Source organism: Echeneis naucrates, chromosome 9 (assembly GCF_900963305.1).
Source record: "Echeneis naucrates chromosome 9, fEcheNa1.1, whole genome shotgun sequence".
In the NCBI taxonomy this organism is placed as follows: domain Eukaryota; kingdom Metazoa; phylum Chordata; class Actinopteri; order Carangiformes; family Echeneidae; genus Echeneis; species Echeneis naucrates.
The window spans coordinates 21219093-21241120 of NC_042519.1; the positions used below are offsets into that span (position 1 = coordinate 21219093).

At 40.6% G+C, this 22028-nt stretch overlaps 3 protein-coding genes across 4 annotated transcripts; 2 read left to right on the forward strand and 1 right to left on the reverse strand.

Annotated features, from left to right (window-relative positions):
• Positions 1–890: 890 nt before the first annotated feature.
• LOC115048479 (uncharacterized) lies at positions 891–5817 on the forward strand. Its single transcript, XM_029509944.1, has 3 exons — positions 891–1213; positions 4484–4626; positions 5341–5817. Exons 2-3 carry the CDS (start codon positions 4495–4497, stop codon positions 5815–5817), a joined length of 609 nt encoding a protein of 202 aa, XP_029365804.1. The 5' UTR covers positions 891–1213; positions 4484–4494.
• A 992-nt stretch (positions 5818–6809) lies between these two features.
• On the reverse strand, positions 6810–10136 carry spring1 (SREBF pathway regulator in golgi 1). Of its 2 annotated transcripts, XM_029511447.1 has the most exons (5): positions 9447–10136; positions 8355–8511; positions 8122–8273; positions 7719–7832; positions 6810–7344 (listed from the first exon to the last, which is right to left on the reverse strand). In XM_029511447.1, exons 1-5 carry the CDS (start codon positions 9540–9542, stop codon positions 7261–7263), a joined length of 603 nt encoding a protein of 200 aa, XP_029367307.1. In that variant the 5' UTR covers positions 9543–10136; the 3' UTR covers positions 6810–7260. The 2 variants fall into 2 exon arrangements, with proteins under 2 accessions (XP_029367307.1, XP_029367308.1); XM_029511448.1 differs by lacking the exons at positions 8122–8273; positions 8355–8511.
• A 63-nt stretch (positions 10137–10199) lies between these two features.
• Positions 10200–19572, forward strand: rnft2 (ring finger protein, transmembrane 2). The gene is made up of 10 exons (XM_029511446.1): positions 10200–10301; positions 10405–10482; positions 11372–11889; positions 11975–12051; positions 12349–12449; positions 12785–12938; positions 16327–16476; positions 17850–17915; positions 17999–18100; positions 18582–19572. Exons 2-10 carry the CDS (start codon positions 10436–10438, stop codon positions 18714–18716), a joined length of 1350 nt encoding a protein of 449 aa, XP_029367306.1. The 5' UTR covers positions 10200–10301; positions 10405–10435; the 3' UTR covers positions 18717–19572.
• The last annotated feature ends 2456 nt before the right edge of the window (positions 19573–22028 follow it).

Sequence of the window (22028 nt, forward strand, 5' to 3'; positions counted from 1 at the left end):
TTTAATAGTGAGGTAAGTGCGTGAGAATCTTATCTGCGAGCGATAGAGAAGCTCATGAGAACCTACTGTCACGCCTCTCAGGATGAGAAAAGCAGCACAATGTCATAATATCAATGATGCACAAAAATGGCATCATGGAATTGTAATTCCTTTTATTTTGTGTGTGTGTTCATGTGTCAAAGTGGGTGTGTACAGATGACTGTGCACTTCAATATCTGTATAAATAGGACACTTAACAAGTGAGTAAGTATTAACGAGAGTTTTGCGAAGTTGCTGGGTTGTTTTTTTTGTTTTGTTGTTTATCAAAAAGTGCTGAACGCTTCTACTGCAGCTATGGTTTACAGACTCCGACTCCTGCACTGTGGTAAATATCTGTCAATATTTATTTTTAAAACGTAATAGCTAAGCTGTAATTTCATTAATTTAATAATACACCTAAGTATAAACCTGTTAGTTTCATTGTCAATTGCGCAGCACGCAATCAGCTTTTATTTTCAAGATACATTACGTTACTTGCAAACTTCTGTACAGATGCACATTACGATTTAATTAAATTTATTTTAATTTGAACTTGCCACCTTAAATATTTATATATTGGGATAGATGTTGACTTGGACTTACCTTATCAGAATAATTATTAATATCTTTGACAGTTTGAAAAAACAGAACATGTATTCTGATTTTGTGTTGTTTTTTTTGTTTTTTTTTTCAAATTACTTCTATTTTAATCATTTTCAGAGGTAAAAATATGTAGTAAGTCAGGGAAAATACAAAGTTGAGAGGAATATCTGAAAATTTGATGATCTGGTGTGGCAGAAATACAATTTTGGGTTTTCTATCTTGTCGTGAATTGCATAAGCAACCGCTCAGATTTGGTTTCTGGACCCCGTTGATCTGAAGTGCACTAAACTGTGTTTAAGCTACATTAATCGACTGGTATGCTGTCGAGGGCCTGCGACTGACAGTCACTGCAGTGAAGTCCCTCATCTTCTATTCAACCCAGATGTAAATAAAAATAGCTCACGGTTAATTTTGTCACTTGTGTCATCATATCCTCCTTCTTCTTTTCTCAGCGCTGGTCCTTGTGATTCTGGAAATCCATCAGAGCAAAGTGATTTCTGCTCCAATCCATGAAAACTGCGAAGTCTTACGCCGGACCGGGAATCTAACATTCTATCTGACAGGCCTAACAAGCTCCCTGTTGAATGAATATGTAAGTCCATCATACAATCATATCATATGTTGCATATTTTGCTGTAATAATGCCCAACACAGCGTTAAGGACATGTGACATGTTGCACATGTTATGAAGAATCCAGCAGTCGCAGTAACTATCACAGGAGGTAAAATGTGCATGGAGTGTGCACAGTGTGAATATGACACAGGAGGAGTGTTGTTTGATTCCCGTGTGAAATTAGACGTTTGTAATTGTAACTGTTTTCCCAAAGTGGTCAAATTATTTTAATCCAAATTCCGAACAGCTTCCGAAACCTAATCTAAAATCCCGCCTGTCATTATTAGTAACCATGGCAAAGGAACTGATTACGTCTGAGTCTCCATGTCCATTAGTGTGACCATGACAAGCAAGGTCCCAATAAAAAAAACCACAACAACAAACAAAACGCCTCTTTTTTTTTTTAGGTTAGAGGATTTGTTGTTTTATCTTGCCATATCTGGAATTTTTGCAGACAATTTCATTTTACAGATATCTCTGTTTAAACTCTGCTTCCTTTTGTTAACTGTAAATGTGAGATCATGCGGTTTCACTTCATCTATCAAGTAAAAAAAAAAAAAAAAAAACCAGAAAGACAGAAAGAAGGAAATTAGTTTAAAGCTGCACTAATCGTGAAAGTTTGAATTCTCTAGACTTCAGTCCTGGTTGATTTGGCAGTAATTGTGTTTACTGCAGAAACAGAAATGAAATACAACGGTAAACACTTGCCGAGCAGCTCCTTGATCAGAGATATAAGAGATACAGCAGAGCAGTTGGTGAATCTGTTCCCACTGCATGTTGTTTTATTGAAGGACTCGAGTCAATAACGGTTACGATCACAGTCCAATTTTCCTGCAGCACCCTGAGAGGTAGTTTTCCCAAAACCATCAAGCACAGAAGGAGTTGGCTCACCTGCTGCCTGAAATTCATTTCAAAGCTCATTTTGGTTTCAGGTTTTTCAAAAAAATGTCATGAGTTAGAAATGTAACTACATCAGATACAACATGCCGGCTGACGAACTTCAAACCTTTTTCTATGCTTAGTTAAATTTGCAGTTAAATTTCTCATCAGTTTACATTTATTTATTCCAAGAGTTCTTATAACTGATCATTTGCTGAAGCAAAATCTTTACCATCCCTTTCTTTCTTCCTTTCTTCCTTTCTCACAGATAAATTTTCACGGAAAAAGCCCAGAAAATATTCCAGACGATGTTCCTGGTTCCCAAATATCCGGAAATAATTTTTCTGAAAAGCTGCTGGACATTGTCACTAAAAACATGCTTTTTGATTTGCACATTTCAAAAGTAGAAAAATATCAGAAAAACGATTGGAAAGGCCCCGAAGTTATTCAGGAAATAATTTTGCAAGTGAAGGGAAGACTCTTACAACTTTCAAATCTCACTAAACTGATTCTCAAGAGCTCCTACCCTGAAATCCCTGACCAGCCGACGCCGGCTCCGCTGCAGCTCTCCCACGAACATTACTACAGCAAAAAGGTTTACGGCTGGGGGGTCATAAAGTCACTGAGCAGGTTTCTTCAAAACGTGGTGGAGGAACTTAAGAAGGCAGGATGTGATCAAAAGAGCTGAGCCAATTAAAGGGACATTTCACCAACTTACACATGAAGATCAGATTATATTTGCCTTGAGTTAATTTTATCCTGTAAAATTTTCTAAAAACAAGCAAACAAACAACATTTCTGATTCTTCGGATCAACTACATGTTGATTCAAAGGATCAGTGAGAAAACACAAAGGCTGCGTCCGTTTAGTTTCACATCTTTATCTTTATTTAACTATTTATTTATTCATCATCATTCTAAGTATTATTATTTCACTCAGGTATTAATCTTCTATTTATTCAATAATAATTTATTCCTTTGGAAAAAAAGAACAAAGTTGCCTCCTTTTATTTATTTCCTGTGAGTGTCTCAGTCGTCTGCTGTGTCAGTAGCAGTGAAAGCAGGTTTGCAACATTGACTGTTGTATAGTTGTGGGAGGAAACTTTTTCGTTGTAAATGATATTCAGTAAATGTTGGTGCACTCATGGGTGTGTATTTTTGCTCATGTTTAATTTTAATGTCACATTTATTAAGTAATATTAATATCAGTGTTTTGTATTAGACTTTTTTTTTTTAATATATGAATGTCGTTGTTGTCATTTTGCCTGTTTATACTGACATTTTGCATAGTTTTTAAATAGTTTAATCCCATAATGCCAATGCGCTTTATATGGGATGGTAGCAGTAAAATGTTTTTTGTATTGTAAATTCAAAGAGTTTTGTATTTACACATATTAAAGCAGAGGACCGACACCAACAACAAATGTGAAGACTGAAAAAGAAATGGAATATTTTTTATTTTCTAAAATGATAGGCACAAATGAACCTCAGTCTTTCTTTTATTTAACCTAAAATGTGCATTTTATACCTCATGAACCAATAAAGCAGTTCAAACTTAATATTCTGCATCATTTTGTTTTCAGTGCCTTTAAAAGTTAAAGTTTTTCATAAAAATCCTAAAAAAATAAAAAAAATAAATAAAGAAAGAAATCATAATGAAATCACATCACCAATGTAGAGTCAGAGAATGTAGGTTACTGGACTGAACTTGGCTGACATGACAGAGGATATTGTGGAGTTGGTTAATGTGGTTAGAGTTGCATCTACGCACAGGAAGTGTTGCGAGAGGGGGATCAGAGCTGTAATTAATCACACTAATGTCATTACAAAAGTGGGTGATGAACAGCTGACGTATATTTTAAGTTCATTTGTCAGAATTGAGACTTGGATGTGCATCAGTTGCAAGATTAGATGGCTGATTGTTGTGATGATTGGTTAAAGAGTGAAAGTCGACTTGCAAAAAGTGAATTAACAACTTGTTTTTAGGTCATGCAACGTAAATGAAAGTCTTCTCTGCAAAACAGAATCATCCCCCAAATCAAACATCTATAGGATCCTCTGCTCATTTCCTTTGCTGACTGAGCCTACCGTGCAGGGCGCTGACCTGTCAGAGAACCCAGCCTAGATTGGTTTGTTGGATATGGCAAAGTTAGCGATAGGGGAAGTTTATCTTGAGCAGTGAGTTGACACGCCCACCTCGAGATAAATAGGAATCATCTTCTGTGATGGAGGTGAGGTTACTTCAGTCACATTTGAAGTATCGCGCTGATTCAGGATGAAGACCACAGCAGGTACAGCGCGACGTGCGATTTCATGTCACAAGGTTTCCAAATTTTAATTCCAATTCATGATTGTGCACTTGGATTCGCAGGCTTTCTCAAAATGGTGTGTGCCTGGACGGTGATTCTGCTGCACAGCTTGGATACGAAGAAACAAGGAGCTGGAGCGTTGTGCAGGCCCAAAGAGCTCACGGCACTCACCAAAAGACTCGTGGAAAACTGCTTGACAAGTTTCGTAAGTGCTAACTCATCTTTAGTCAGGAGGTTTGCGTGTCATTAAAGTTTTCATTTTGAGCAGCGGGGCGAGGAGCCATATAAAGATTAGTTTCTATTCCAAAGAAAAGGGAAAGCATTATCTTTCATTTTTGTGTAAATATACAGAATGAGTCGCTGCTAATATGTCATATAAAATATTTTATTTATATTTAATGTAATGCAGTGCAAGCTGTTGTAGGTGCTGGGCCTGAAGTGAATTCGAAACACTTTGTGTTGTTGGATTAAGAGTTTAATTTGTTTCTTAAATCTATACAAATGTATCTCTAATAAAATCTATGTTGTGTTGATATGAATCTGACACATACAACTGAAGCGCCTCATATCTGTACATCAGTAAGTAATTACTCATATAATTGTGATTTATCATATAATTGGATGATTTGGTCTCACCTCTTATTTAAATATGAGACTAATATCAAAAGTGCTTCAGCATCATAGTCATGTATTTTATGCAACTGTTCTGTGCGTTCTGTTTTTCATTTCGTTGTATGTGACCAGCCTTGTCGTGTCTCCGTCCGTTCCTTTGTTGCGCTGAAACATTGACAAGCATAAATCTTTTTCTAAATCTGCAGAAACATTTATTGCGTGAGTGTAGAGTAGAGACAGGGACACGGTTGGAGGTTCATTTGTCAAACAAACTTTTCATTTTAAATTCACTGTTGTTGTCTTTCAGGATAAAGCCAATGGGAAGCACCTCGGGACCTGGTCCCCGGGTTTCCCAGAGATCCAGGTCCAACAGAACACCCCCCTCGTCCCCTCCAGGGTTCAGTGCAGCCTCCTCTTCATGGCTCAGGGCCTGCAGGAGGTCCTGGTAGACCAGAGGACCAACCTGAACCCCAATGACTTTTCACTGCATAAGGACCTGGAGAACACCATCACCCAAATCAACATGCTCTCAGAATGCCTGAGGCACATTCTAGGAGGGAAATGTTCCTCTAACCCCCCCCCTCCTGAAATGCCCACACTGCTGTTTGAGAGGAAGCAGTGGAGTCACACTCTGTTGCAAAAATCCAGGGAATATCTGAAATGGCTGCAGCACAACATTCAGGTCCAAAATCATACAAGGCCTCACACGACCAAAGTGACAAATAAGACAAAACACAAGGATATTGCGGTGAGATATTTCCAGGGGAGTGGACACCACCTGTAATTTGGCAAGTTATGATGCAGATTTTTCTGCCAGCCTGAGGTGGTTAACGCAGCTGAGCAAACCACTTTTAAAGTTTTAAAGTTGAATTTTTCGAAAAATAGATACAGTGACTTTTAGACATAACCAGCCTTGTTTCTGTGTTTCCCTGATTGGAAACTTTCATATTTGCTTTGTTGACATAAAAGTGGTATAAATCTTTTTCCGACTATAAATTGAAAATGTTTGTATCCCAAAATGTCCCACTGCTGTTAAAGGTATATAACCAAAAATGGCTTTTGTTCAATCAAGTGATATTTTGGAACAATGGATCCCGAGTGACGGTAATTAATCAACTTGCCAACCAGACAAATGAGAAGGGGCTCTAATATGTTTCCTAATTACGACAGTTTGTTTTCTCAGCCTTCACCATGATTAATTGTTTTGCTCCGGCCTTCTCTCCCTCGTGAGCGAGCGGCATTGCCTGAGGTAGGCTGAGAGACAGAGAGAGAGAGAGAGAGGCTGATAAGAGTCGCCTTCAGAGAGTTGGGAGATTGGACTCTGCAGCGAATTGTGAGGACAGATGGACAGTGCACAGAGAGGCAGATAAGTCCGTCAGTCGCCCATCAAAGCAGCGGCGCTGCAACGAAGATTAATGTGGGCCTCGTCCTCCTCAAATGAACTGATCAATTAACATTTTATTACATGTTTTAATGTGGCCATTGGTCTCCAGGGGCTCCAAATGAAACCTGGTATTTCACACTTTGACAATGAATGTCTATTTTCTGAGTGTTTTAAAAATACTTTTCTGTCAGCTACTCTGGTAAACAGCAATTGTTCCAAAATGTAATTCCTGTATTTTTTTTTTAGGACACACGAATGTTTTGAAAGTAATTTTCTCTTAATGTAATTTATTTCAGCTCATTTTGTCTTATGAAATAACACGGTTGTTTATTTTCTATACCAAGTCAAACTGTTTGTCTTGAGTAAAGTTCAAAACCGAAAACTCATTTATTTCACAGTCAACTTTATTAAATAGCTGTTACACATGCATGCAGTATACACAGATGTAATGACACATTCTCTGCCGTTTTCAAATATTCAACAAAACAGAAAAACAGCCGTTAACTTCTTTTAAAATGAAGCCGGGTTTATGATGTGAACTGATTTGAGGCGAATCCTGATGGAGGAGCTGCCTGCTAGGTAGACCTGATGATCATCACGGATGAATGAATGAAGCCTTCTATGCACTTATGAAGTGTAAATAATCAAATCACATATAACATTTGTACAATTTTTTTTTCGAGATCTGTCTTGGATATCGTCATTCTTTTCCCACTATAATGCAGAATTATCCAAGACAGAAGATCATATTTATTAGACAGCACCCTTAGGTGTCCAGCCGGGACGCTTTCTTGGCCCACTGGTGATCCAGTTCATCCTGAACCTGAGAGGAGATTAAAACTCTCATACAGGAAGTAGCTCTGGAGGACTCTCCCCGTAACAGTACTTTGCCTGAGGGTTTCGGTAGGTGTTCTCATGTTGAACACTCTGCGTGAGAGGGAGACCAAAAAAAAAAAAAAAAGTTAATACATTTTCTAATAACACAAATGTAGATTTTGCTGCAGGCGTATTGTAAAAACCTTTAACATTCAGGAAATTCATGAGATAACTGAATAATCAGTCATACTGATTTATCGAAGGTTGTAATTTCTCTTTGAACATCGTTCTGAAAAATACCCAGATGAATGTAGCACAAGCAAAATGGTGACTTTAAGTCAAAGGGTAAGGTTGGGTTTGTGGTTGTTTATCCATGAACTGAACATCAGTTCTCAGTTATGAAATAATGGTTAGCTCTTAGAGTCAGTCTGTATGACTAATCTTTCTGTGGATCATTTTTTAACTCTTCTCATATCAAAACGTACTTGTGAAGAAGTTCTACACTTGGCCAGGCACAACTCAAAGTGATCCTCCACAGCTGTGAAGAGATTCTGGAAACCTTCAGCTGCACGATTCAGGAAACGCTCGAGGAGAAGTTGCTGAGGAAGATAAGCGAGAGAGCACTGGTTAAACATTTGAGTGTAGATTTCAGTCTTTTCAATCAGTTTATTTTCCCCTCCCTGATGTGGTTGCTGCTATGTATAGACTGCAATATCAAGATTAAACTTTGGGCCCCATGGTATCTAGATCCTTGAGCTTTTCCATCTTTTATTAAAGCACATTCATTTTGCAGCCTTGCAAGTTGCAACGAGTTAACAAGGTTGGTCTTTTGTGACCGCAGCAATAACCCCAAACCCGTTAAAGTCCTTGATGTGACAGATCACATACCTTATCAGGCTGGAGGCAACAAGATACGCAATACTCATAGATGTTACAGCAGCCATTGGCCAGGCAGCTTTTACAAATATACTGTCTGGTGCTGGGAGCGTAGACGTTACAGCAGCCATTAACAAGCAAGTCCTTTCTCTCACAGACATAACCTGTAAAACATTAAGCACATACGTTCATTAAACTACATTTTTTTCTGTCACAGTTTGGTGACTAACAGTTGCGTTACTCACCTAGTTCATCTGTGAGCAGTGTCTTGCCCTGGATAGAGTTTCTGCACTGAGTAATCTGTCGACTGCTGTTGCCGAGGTTGAAACGGACTTTCCAGGGGATACGATGGTCTGAATCTTTAGCCTCTAAGAGTGTGCGGTCCCTTATGGTCCTTTCCTCCTGCAAATTCAAACAGGAGGCCATGATGAGTCATCTAACGTTGACTTAAAGTTCACAAAAGAGTCGTTCATTGAAAGTGAGAGCATCCAATAGGCCAAAAAGCTGTGTAAAAATATTTCTGATTACCAAAGTACCATTAAAATTCCCCAATATTTGTAGTACTAAAACTGTATTTCTCATGTTATTTTCAGATCTGCGAATGTTTCTCAAACTTTTTGTAATTTTTGGAGATCGTGCTGATTATGGTGAATGAGAGACAAACTGTAAAAATCTCCACATAAATTAGATCTGACTAAAACGTTTTCATTATATACGCTAATTATTTGGGGTTTCAATGGTTGTCTTAGTAAATGTATAAACATTAAAAAGACTGCAGACAATATTTCTATAAAAAAACAAAACAAACTTATTTCTATTGCACTTTTTTATATCTGTGTGAAGAAACTTCTTCATTTGTCAGGTGATTTCTTTAATGGGCCAAAGCAGACGTTCCTGCCTGGTTAGATGATCAAATGTTTCTTATTGCACTGACTGTGCAAAGGTTTTTAAGATGATTTAGATATTTATTCATCAGAGGGATGTCTAATAAGACATAGACCACACAGCTTTCTACACTGCGTAAGGAAAATGTGCTTTTAAGAGGCAAATGGGGGCCACACTTTATATTGACTCGCTTTGCTTTTATGAATACATTTAGTTTTAAACCGTGCTATTTTTGTTCACCACGCTAACTTTGACATCTTAAAACATTTGCAGAATAATCATCCATCTCGGTTTGCTTCTGCCTCTTAATGTAATCCCACAATGACCACATGACAAAACCTTTTGCAACACTGTGCTGAAGAGAGCTCTCTTTTGGTGCAAGCACTGCCAAAGATGTTATCCGGATAGCCCGGCCCTGGGTAGTGCAGAAGGCGTGGTGGGAGTCTGTGTACCTGTTTGAGTGTGCTGGTGAGAAAGTAGATGAGAGACAGTCCGAAGACAACACCCAGCACCCAGCGCCTTCTCAGTAGCCGCCGCAGCACCATCATAGCATGGCTTTCTTGCGAGGATGCCGGGGGTGACAGTGACAGTGACAGTCCGAACCATCAAACCTCCACAGGCAGGGGATCGACTGTCCTCTCAGGTTTTAATGCCTGCAGCTATGCCTGACTTCACTTAGAGCAAAAAACACTACAAACATCGAAGCAAGTCCGCCTTCGTAAACCGACACTAGCTAGCTTTACCGGGCAGCAAATACAATAAACAAGACGTTTTAACGCTAACTTTAGCTACTTAACTAACCCATGTTGCAGGCTGGGTAGGACACAAAATTAACAAAAGCTGCAAAAACAACCAAATGTCTCAAAACGGTGAAGTAACGGGAACACAAGCCGACATAATGAAAGCCTGCTTTGTTAGCCTGCTAGCTAGCTGTCGTTAGCATTAGCTCTATGTCTCCTGATATTCTAATAAAGACCTGCGGGAAATAAAAACACCAAACGGTGGAGTGTCCGTTTCCTTTTTCCTGGTATTACTCGTTTCTGACGGCGATTGAGTCAAAGAGGCGACAACTGTTGTGTTTATCCAGCAAAAATCTGACATCCACCATCATCAAAACATCTTCCCAACATGGAAGTTGGTCAACGGGAAGGCGGACGCTGATTGGTCGACAGGCGCCCCTCCCCACGGGTGACGTAACACCGGAAGTTTTGTGGAGCCGTCCGCAGGCAGCATCCTCAGCAGCTTGGCTAACCTTCCTGCTAACCATGAAAACAAGAGCTGGGGGGCAATCTGCTGAACTGATTCAGGTAAATATGTCCACATCTTATTTATTTATTTATTTTTTAAATATAAATAATAATGATAATGACGATGATGAACACAGCCGGTGATGCTGGTTTGCATTTGCAGGGCTGGATCATGTGGTGATGAGCGTTGTGCCATGCAGAGGAGACACAGCAGCAACACGGATGGCATGCCCTCTGAAAGGTGGGCTGCTTTTGCAAGCCCCCTTTAATTTGTGCAATGCCTTTCTTCATCATCAAGCCAAATCCACACGATCCACCTGTCCTCCTGCGTTCACTGTATGGGCCCCTTTTCAAAGGCCTGCTAGTTCATTTCAAAGCAAATTCAAATTATGAAGCTGGAAATTTCTTTCAGCCTTTTTACAGCGGTTGTTTGTATCGAAAAAAGTTCGTGATCCCACAGATGGTCCCAAGAAATGATCATAATAAATCATTTATTGCTAATCTGTGCCTGATAGGATTCCTGCTTGGGGAAACTCAAATTCTGTGGTTAGAAACTCCCTTTCTTAATGAAAAGTTAGAAATATATCAACATGCAAGAAGTTTCCTAGGTCACTCAGAGTTCATTATTAAAATGTGTGCAGTGCCGGTTTCAGGTTCACATCGTTCCTATTGCTATTCCTATTGCAAACTCATTTTGATGTCACAAACAATGCTCACACTTGCAGAGGTTCAGTTCTGAAACTCAGCTTTTCGGTGTGCAAAGAGAAACTTCAAAGAGGACACAAACAAGCACGTAGGCCAAACATCTAAGAGATGTTACAATGATGAAAGACATTTCTAAAAATTTTATCTTTTCATCATCTAGTTATTCTACCAATCTGCAATGTAAGTTTTGCAGGATCATGCATTTATTGATTAAATTGCATTGAACTTGACAGAAGACATTTTAGTGCCAGTTCTTAACAGAAGTCATTCCAAGACACTCCAACCAGAGTGAGTCGGATTGACCTTGCTGGTTTTCTTGCAGCTGAATGGGAGGAAATTCCTCCAATCATCTTCCAGGCTAATAATTTATTTATTTATTTATTCATTTGGTTTGTTTTGCGTCCACCATTTTATTCTCAACCCAGGAGCCGAAGCCAAACACTGGGATCAGAGAGCAGCCTGGATGAGGGTGGCGTGTTCGACTGCCTGAAGCCCGACTCACCTGCTTCACCCCAGCAAATCTTCTCCGGCCTGGTGGGTGTCCCGTCTGGCTCTGTCTCCTCTGCCCAATTCCAGGCAGCTGGTTTAGTTCTGGGCTCTCCCCCTGAGGTTTTTATCCAGATGACCACATCATCCAGGGAAGAAGGCGGCCCCCATCGCTCAGAGGGCAGCCCTTTTCTCCCTCGGCCGCCCCCGCACCACCATCACCACCACCATCACCACTTCCACCACCAGCCCCTACAGCACAGGACCTCCTCTCTGCTCCAGCAGGCCACCACGGCAGCTGGCTCAGAGCGGCATGGATCCAGGGAGGAGGCCCAGGAAGAACCGTCCACGCCGGCCCCAGCCCTGTCTGAGCTGAAGGCAGTTGTCACCTGGCTGCAGAGGGGTTTCCCCTTCATCCTCATCCTGCTGGCTAAAGTTTGCTTTCAGCACAAGCTAGGTACGCTGACATGTGGAATAATACTGCTGCCATCTGTAACCAGGACCACACACCTTAACAATGTAACACGTTCTCTCTTCGGCAGGGATCGCTGTGTGTGTGGGGATGGCCAGCACATTTGCCTACGCCAACTCCACTTTTAGGCACCAAGTGTCATTACGGGTAAAAAAAAAAAAAAAAAAAAAAGCAAAACTGCAGTGTCTTTTAAAAGAGAATAGCAACAGCTGGTATTTTAAAATGTTGACTTCAAACAGCCCTGAAACCAACACACTTAATCTCAGATGAAATTGGAATTTTCACACAGCCCAACATGAAAGTAGGAATGGGCGGTATGACAAATCAATTTGAGATTTTTGAGAAAAGTTTTATTTACAATAGCGCAGCACAGTGTAGCATTACATTGTAAAGCTGGATTTAATGAAAATTGTTGTCAAGTGCAAATGTCCTTTTTGTTGCCAGGAAGAACGCTCCGTTTTGGTTGCTCTTTGGATCTTAATGTTCCTCACAGGGAATATTGTCTATATCTACTACACATTTAGTCACGAGGAGCTGCACAACAGGTAGAGTACAAGCAGGTATTACTGCAGTAGCTTTGTGTTTGTTTGCCTGTCATCTTCAGTTTGGGACTCACTCTGGATTTAGATAGCTCCCATTCGTTTTGTGTTCTGTAAGCCATTTTGTTTTTTACTTCCATTTCCTTTTAGGGAGTGTTCCTGTTCATGTCTGATCTTGTCCTGTGAGTATTTTGTGTTTATCTCGTTATTTTTGTTGCCTGAGTTTTTCTTGCGTTACATTAAACATTTGCGTTCCGTATCATCCCACCACCCTGAGTGAAAACACCAATCATCCCTAAACTGAGTCATCCTCATCTTCCTTTTTCTTTTCCATCCTCTAGCCTCATCTTTGCCAAGCCCAACCTCAACAGCTTTGACTTCTTCGATCTGATCTGGGTGGTGGGCATCACTGACTTTGTCCTGAAATACTTCACCATCGGCCTGAAATGCTTTGTCCTCTTTTTGCCAAAAATTCTCCTGGCCTTCAAATCCAGGGTAAGAAATCTACATTCATCCTTCTGATCACTTGACAGAAACTGGGACATTTCCGTATTAGTTATGACTTATATTTATTTTAGAGCTCAGAATTTACTCTCCACCGCCTAAGTGCTCTGCTTTATGACCTTTGCACTGATGTCATCATACAGTTACAGTATAACAGGGTGGTTCTAGCAATATAAAGGAATGAATTTAGTCAATTAATTCTTTAACTTCCTCATAATAAATAGCACAAATCACAAAAGGTCCCTGTTTGGGGTTTTCACACAACTCTCTGTATTTTGAACAGTTTCTTCTGATTTTTGCCTTTGGATTTTGACTTTTTTTTTTTTTTTTTTTTTTTTTTAATTTATTTATTTATTTATGTATTTTTTTAGTGTCCATATGGTTATAGGCTGTAACCATATGGACATACTGAGCCCTGAGATGGAGGCTGCTGATTCGATCCTGACCAGGCAGACCAATTACTGTCAGCATCTAACCCCTACGCTCTTATATACAGTGTATATATACATATGTAAAGAAATATAATGCCCCCCTCCCACCCCCAAATGAAATGAAACTAACTTTCAATTTATTGCTAACTATTTGTACATGCCTGCAACTTTTTATTCTGTCAGTTAATGTAATTCTTAGACCAAATTTAAACCTTGGTTAAAAATATGTTCGTGGTATCTGTGCAGAGTTTGATGTTTTTCCTCTTAACTCACTATAAGAAGGGCCTTCTCCCTGGTTTTAAAATTGCACAAGTGTGTATCCTAACTTTTAGTCTCTAGAATGAATAACACGCCCACAGATCCTAAAGTTCCCATAATCCAGTTTTGCCTGATAAATGTTCATGCCTTTCGAAGTCCGGTTTTTACCAGCTGAGTATTTCTCATTGCCGGTAAGATGATTGTAATGAGGAACATACTACAGGGTTGTTTGTCCATAACATGAGACAGGCAGTGGCCGAGTCACAGGAAGTTCACAGACTAAGTTCTTAAATGTTTGTTCTTAAATTTAGAAGAAGAAAAAAAAGGAAAGAAAAGGGGAAATTTGCTAAACTATGATGAAATACTCCACTGAGTGAAGAAAGTGCTAAAGGGTCACAGTGTGAATCTGTTTTGTATTCATAAGGTTTTTAATGGTCCTCCTTAGGTGAGCCTGTGTGTGTGGGTGTCTGCGTTCATTGTTCTGGCCTGAGGCAACGGAATATGTCGGCAAACACACACACACACACACACACACACCCCTCCATTTCTCTCTCTCTCTCTCCCACACACACAGGCTTTGATTTCCATACAGGTGCAGCTCACACTCCTGACGTGTGTGTTTGTCCGTTGGATGGGTGGAGGAGGAGAGGGGTTGCAAAGTATTAGGATTAAATTTTCCACTGATAAACAGACTTACAGGCCTATCAGAACCACAGCAGCCAGCAACTGAGCTCATTTGCCCTCAAGGGGGTTGCCAGGGTGAGGTCATCCCTCCCTGGAGCTGGACCATTACCTGTAGCCTCCGCTCACACACACGCACACAGATATACTACAGATGGTACACATGTTGAGTTTTCGGGGATCAAACACTGTATCATCGCTGCCTTTGACTAGTTAATAGAAGAGAGGAGGGGTCGCAGTTGACCCTGAACTCCTCCTGTCTGTTTCCGTATTGCATCCAGTCACAGCAGCACTAATGATGCAGCACAGTGGCAGGAAGCACCGATGGCTCAGGTTCATATTTATCGTTTGTGTTTCAATCGCATGAATTATGCGTGTGTGAGTATTCATTGTTGAATTATTGACTTCCCTGCATATTTATTCTGTTGGCCTCTGGTTTTCTGGAGCTGAGGGAAAGGCTTCAAGGGGATCACACAAGTCAGAAAGTGCAATTAGCAATACTTTTCACTGATTTAATCTTCATCTTTTTGAATATTGACTGAATATTTTTAAAAGCTATATCCTAAAACAAAAACTGTCCAGATAATTGACTTTATCTTCAGATCTTCTTACTTTGTCCCAGCAAAGTCTGAAGTCAGACAGTAAGACTCAGTTTTGATAAGCATGAGGATGTGGATGTGCAACAGTTTGTCTGATAAGTTATTTGGAATTTACTCAGCTCTGTCTCGGTGCCATCTTAACCCCTTTGGGACTTTTCCTAAACATAAAAAAAGCCTAAAGCAGTCACCGTATTGCTCACAGCTTTAATGCCAACGCACTTTCAGTTCCTGATGATATCTCACAGCTGTTCATATAAACTTCTTCTGAATGCAATATAATATGATTGTTTAATCACTAAAGGGACATTTTCACATTTAAACAGATTCTTTGGAACAACATAAAAGAAAGGACGGGTATCAATGCAGCATATAAAAACTGAATTACATCATCCATTCAATCCCAAAGTAAATAAACTACAGGAATCTTACCGATAATAATGTAAAGTTGTGTTATTCCTATCTGTTTCACCGTGCAGCTGTGGATGGGATAAAGACATCAGATAAAGTAACAAAGGCAAATAAGGAGGAAACTACTAAAACAGCCCCCAGTCAAACCCCTTGGACTGGGTCCAAACTTTAGATTTGACAGTTTTTGCGTGGGCATGATGGGCACTGTGGGATACGGGGCTGAGGGGACAATAAGGAAGATGAATTAGCTGCTAGCAGAGGTCCTCCTCGCCTACCAACCTGTCTGCTTGTGGCTCTTTACCGGCAGTCATCAATCTTTGTCAGCCACCATTCAGGAAATCATTTTGCAGGGCAGGGATGCCACGGGGGCTGTCGGGGGAATCGAGTTTGCCTTCATTTTAGTCTCCTCTTGTTTTTTCACCGTCCCAAATCACTTAATTCACTTTGTGGCACTTTGACTTGGTGAGAAGTTCATTGCTTCTCTGGGACCGTGGATGGGAGAAGAGGTCCTTTTAAAAGTGGCGAGCAAGCCCCCGTAGGGCCGGGCTTAATGTGGGCACTGGGTAGCAGGTGGAGGGAGCTGCTGCCAGTTTCCCTTGCAGAGTGGGGAAATTGCCTGTACTGCTGTGAAACTGTAGAGCTCTGGACGACGGCCATGTTTAGGCTGGAGGCGTGCTGTTTTAAGCTTTTAATACCACACTGCTCTTGACTAGATAGAAGAGTGCCCTGAAGCTGTTCAGCTCTTTCTGCTGTTTGGACACTTCTGGACATTACAGTTTTGCACACAGCATATTGTCTCCATTTAGTATAATTTGTACTCAGTCAGTTGAAACTTGGGTTAACACATTTAAAGGTATCTTAATGGAAAAGACAGCAAAATACTAAGTTTGCACTTTTTGCAAAACTGCCATCCGCAGCACAGATGAAGTTTGATTAAAGTGTCAAAAGAGGCCTCAGTGGATGCTGTAGTTTTTAATGTTGTGTGTGTGTGTGTGTCTCCAGGGCAAGTTCTACCTGCTGATTGAGGACCTGAGTCAGCTGTTTAGGGCCCTGGTGCCCATCCAGCTGTGGTACAAGTACATAATGGGAGAAGACCCCTCGAACAGTTACTTCCTCGGAGCGACGCTCATCATCATCTACAGCCTCTGCAAGGTAATCACGGCATTGTTGCAAAAATATCAATATTTTTTTTTAAAGCTAACATTCTTATCCGCAGCAGTTTCCTGGTGACTCAGATCTATGCTGCGAGAGACGTTGCAGGAAACCATTAATGAGGTTTGCAAAGGTCAAAGACTGAATTCTGTAATGAAAGTAGGTGATCAAAAATTAAGTTTGTTTCCCAAACTTGCTGTTGCAAGTTTAAATACGTAACTCTTGTTATTCTTGTGTAGCCAGAAGGAGTTCAGCATCAAACTTTGTCCCTTTACTCGCCCAGAGCTGCATCAAGCAACACCTGAGTTAACTCTATCTCTCTCTCTCCATCAGTTTTTTTTCCCCCCACTGAAGTTAGCATGCTAACCCAGCTAGTCCGATCCCATCTCATCACTTTCTAACAGTGACTCAATACTGAACAGCTCAAAGGGCATTTTAAAACCTCCTGTATGCACAGCATTGGTCGGCGCAAGATTGAAGCCACGTTCCAGGCAGGAAAGAAATGCAGCCCAGATCCTAAACACAGCAGATCTCAGGCTGTCAGATGGGTGGCAATACAAAAAAATTTGGAAATGATAAATCACCAGGGATGGGGTCGGCTGGCCAGAAACCCCCTTAGATGACAGGAGAGTCAGATACTGAACAGTTACATTAACTTTAACTGGAAGATGTATTGGGAAAAAAAAAAAAAAAAACATCCTGAAAACAATGAGTCAGTTTCAGATGATCATAGCGGAAGCTGAAATAGTGAGACTCTGAGGAACTGAATGAATCCATGAGTTGACATACTTGTCATCCGTTCTGCAGCAGCGTGTTGACAACTGAAGAGTTTACTTCTAATAGACTGGTGATTCACTGGATGTTGTTGATGATGGACGTGTTCAGTTGAGTTGGCTGAACTGTTTCCTGGGTGTGCGTTCTGAGGTGTAGCACATCTGTTTTTTCCCCGATCAGGCCACATTAGTGGTGTGTCAATATTAGAGTACACCAGTCAGGGATTGACTCACTGTTATCTTTCTGTTGTGTCACAATGGGAAACAGTTGATAAAGTTCATGGATACATTTGTAGTTGCTTTAGCCCAAAAAAAAAAAAAAAAAATCAGTAAAGCTATTTGGATCTGCACTTTGGGTAAGGGTAGAATATCTTAGCAATCATTTTATGCAGTACAGAAGTTAAACTGGTAGCTGTAAAAATATATGTTGTTGCTGCAGCCTTTCATAATAATATATATATATATATATATATATATATGCAGTCAGAATCTATCACCAAATGTCTTCAACAAGGATTTAGAAGATCTATAAGCAGGGCTTCGCTTAGCTGCCAGCTCCACCCTCTTCTCCTAAAATCTTTATGCTTGCTTCTTTTGCAGTCCTTTGACCTCTGTGGACGTGTGTCAGCCATATGTAAGGCTTTCGCCGTGCTTTGCAGCTCCCAGGTCAGTTTCAGACTAATTTTACACGCACACAGTGACAAATTTTGCACCAAGAGAGCTGTTAAAGCTATCAACCGTCCCTCCAGAGTTACGGCGTGAGGGCCGGCAGTCAGCAGTGCAGCGAGGCGGGAGACATCTGTGCTATTTGTCAGGCTGACTTCAGAGATCCCGTAGCCCTTCTCTGTCAGGTAAGGACTCAGTAAACTTTTAGAAACTGGGCCAAAGACTCTCATTTTACTGTCCTCTTTGGTGAACCTCTGACCACTGAAGGGTGTGGCTGGGCTGGGTTGGGTTGGACAGAAGAATGATGTTTCAACCACTTTACGGTGATGTCAGGATGAACTGACACACCCTGAAAGACGTATCAGTGTCCCTGCGGCAAGGTGAGACGTTAATCCAGTGGAAAGGTGTTAAGTTACTCCTCAGGTATAAAAGCAAAAGAAACCACCATCAGTTTCCTTAAGTTCACTTGGTATACTCTCGTTGTTATCATTTTAGAAATACGACCCTTCAAGGAGGTCAGAGGTTTTAAAAAAATGCTCGTAGATTCTCTGTCGTGTTCCTATTCGCTAATTTCAGTGAATTCATAACGACAGATCTCTGGCCACGTTTTTCTGCTTCTGTGTGGAGCAAATGAAACATGTGAACAAACACCATGTTCTCCTGCAGCATGTGTTCTGCGAGGAGTGTCTGTGCTCGTGGTTCGACCGGGAGAGAACGTGCCCGCTGTGCCGCTCAACTGTCATCGAGACCCTGCGATGCTGGAAGGACGGCACCACCTCGGCTCACTTCCAGATCTATTAGCCAGCGACGCTGTATAGCGCGTGCACCTGCAGAGACACATCCGCCACGTAACGCAAGTTTAGGCAACGGTGTCTCATATTTTTCTGCTTATCTTAGTGCTGTCATTCTTCCATCAAGGTTTAAACATAATTACTGTAACACACAATGTGTACTGTAGGGGTTTTTAATTTTAGAGGCATTTGAGAGACCAGAATAATCATTATTTCCAGAGCAGACAAAGGGAGCATCACAAGAATGTGCTGCTAGGGGCCACAAATATAAACATCAAGCTGCTCTATTGTTTCATTTTTTGTGGCAACAATAATATTGATTTTGTTTTATTTTTGGCTAAATAGTGGAAGAACTTAACATTTTCTCTGTATTCTGTATGAATGTGTCATTTAATGTAAAGTGTCTCTATTACTTCTCTGCTGAATTTTAAAATTCACATTTAGTATCTTTTGTTTTTAATGGTCTTCAGTTTAAAATCAACCTTTTAACAAAAAGAAGTCCACAATGAGTGACAAGTAGGAAATTCGTACAAACATTTGTTCTGTCTAGGTAAAAAAAAACAAAAAAAGTCCTTGATTAGCAAGCAATTAAGTATTGTACATATGAATTTAAAATGTTGCACAAGTTTTTGTCATCTTGTCTGGGTGAAAGTTTATAGTGTCGTCTGGGCCCCATAATAAACACATTTTGCATAATAGTATCAAAGTGTAGCGCTGATGATGACATTATTTTCATGTACCTCAAATTTCCTAAGTTTGACATGTTGTTGATATGAATCATTTCCTTTTAGAGTGATTTGTTGTTGGGTTGCATAATGCGGAGTAATATTCAGCTTTTGAATTAAAGCACTTTATCACAGAATGAATTTTAGAAAGAACTTTTTATTATTATTATTGTTATTATTATTATTATTATTATTATTATTATTATTATTTTAACTGCTAAAAATCCATACGAAATATTTAGGAAGTATAAATAGCACACACTTTATAAAAGACAGTTTCAGTAATTCTCACAGTACAACATTATATCAGAGAAAGCTTATTTCCATAAATCACAGACAGCATTAACAGCTTAGCTCTCTATGCACAGGTCCTGTATCTTGTACATGATGAAAAGCCACGTAACACTGCCCCCAACAGATAATGCAAAAGCACAGGAGAATGTGTAAACATCTAAACACCGTAGAAAACATCGATTTTAAAAAAACACATTCATCCTCTCATTATTTACATGTTTGTTCTTACAGAATAGCTTATGTTTAAAAAAAAAAAAAAAAAAAGTACAGTGCATTATGAAGCTTGGGTCTATTTCAGTGCATTTTTTTTGTTTGTCTGTTTGTTCTTATTTTTATTTTTTGCATCGTTGCACCAATTGTGGTCTAGTTACATATGCAGGTCTAATCAGCTTGTCATTGATGCACTCACACTGCTGGAGGTGAACATTCAGAGCCGTCCTATTAGTTAGCTTTCCCCTCCACTCTCTACCAGGGGAGGATTACATCACTGTTTTGAAACTGGGATGACAGAATCGGAGAGTCACGCAGGGGGCAGGACGGGCTGCACTGCGGGGCTGCTGGGCTTCAGTGTCAGCTCCTTATCAGACTCCTGTAAGGCGCCCACCTTATGCCTGAGTTAACTCAGGGAATTTATTCAGACAGACCCTGAAAAACACATTTAAACCCCTATTCTTCTTCTTCCTCCTCCTGCACCGCATCCTCCGCCTCTCCTGCATCCCTTTAGTGCAAATGATGTGAGCCCGATCCTCATGCTGGGCCCTAAACGCACCATCTGTATATAACATATAAAACATGGGGCTTAATTGACATAAAAAGCAGCCGTAAGGCAAACATTTAGAGTCTTATTCCTAAATCTGTAAGCGAATGCACCGACTGATGTTCATGTGTTTACTGAGCATTTTGCATCGTAAACATAGTTACAAAAAAAAAAAATGCTTTCCACCGGGAAGAAACTTAACACAACAAACACACAAACAACAACTGACAAACTAGCCCAACGATATGAATATGGCACATATGAAGATATATGATGCTGAAACAAACGAGTGGAGGATGAAAAGTTCAACAAGCTTAAAATCGAATCAAAGTCCAGTTTGGCTGAGCTGTGTGTGCAGAATTAACACGTTTTTGTTTACACTTTATTTTATATTTTCAAGTTACCACATGTCACATGTTTTTCAAAGACCACATCAACACCTTTAGTTCAAGTTATTCAAAAGAAAAAGTGTAATATTATGGTGTTTTTTTTTTCTTTTAATGACTCCGAAGCTGAAACTTTTTTGAGGATAAAAATAACTTTTTATTTTTTGTTCTGAATTTACACACCAGCCTTTTGAGACAAAAACAAACTAACACTTCACAGATTCTGATTGAGTTTTATTTTAATTGGCGTCCGGAGGTGACGGTGTGATAAACACACACACACACACACACACACAAACAAACATCATGACGTCTCTCATTAACTCACCTGTTGCTCGTGTCGCCGCCTCGCGCCTTACAGATGTCGCCTCGCGCCGAACAGCACGAGCGCGGTGAGGTCGAAGGCGGCGCGCAGGAAGCTCTTCAGGTGGCCCAGGCCGGCCGGGCTGCCGCCGCCGCCTCCTCCTCCACCTCCTCTGCGGTCCGTCTCCCCGGCCGTCCAGCCCTTCTCCAGCTGGTCCCCGATCCTCCGCAGGCGCGACGCGAGCAGCTGAGCCACCGAGCAGGGCGACGGCCCCCGGGCGCCGCAGGTGGAGTCGCCCGGCCGGAGCAGAGGCTGGTCCACCGGCAGCCAGCACATCTTCTCTGACGGAACGAGCTCTCTGCTTTCTTTAAAGTCCTGGAAATAAACGACCCTCCTTCTCCGATCTCATCAAACCTCAACTGGGTTCGTATTCACCCCCACCTCCCCTTCTCCTTACTGTATTATTCATTACAGTGTCACATGATGTGGGGGTTTACATCATCTTTTTCCCAAAAGAGAGATGCAATGGTTAACTCTTGAATCTCTCCTGTCTGGTTTGATCTTTTGTTACTTGTTTTGTTCAGGGACATTGTGTTCTCATTTCTTACTTTTTCAAGGTGTGTTTTCAAAAATGTGTTTTTATTTTTTATTATTATTGTTATTAATACTACTATTATTGGTCGAATATACCCTTAACCTTCCCGCCTGCAGGAAATGTGAAATATTTATTTATATTTTTAATTATGCTCACAGCAGGTTGCCATCTGTGGCCACACAAACACCGCCCCCCCACCACCCATAATTATTACGTCTATAATAAAACTGCGGAATTCAAAACTGGCGGAACCTTTATACT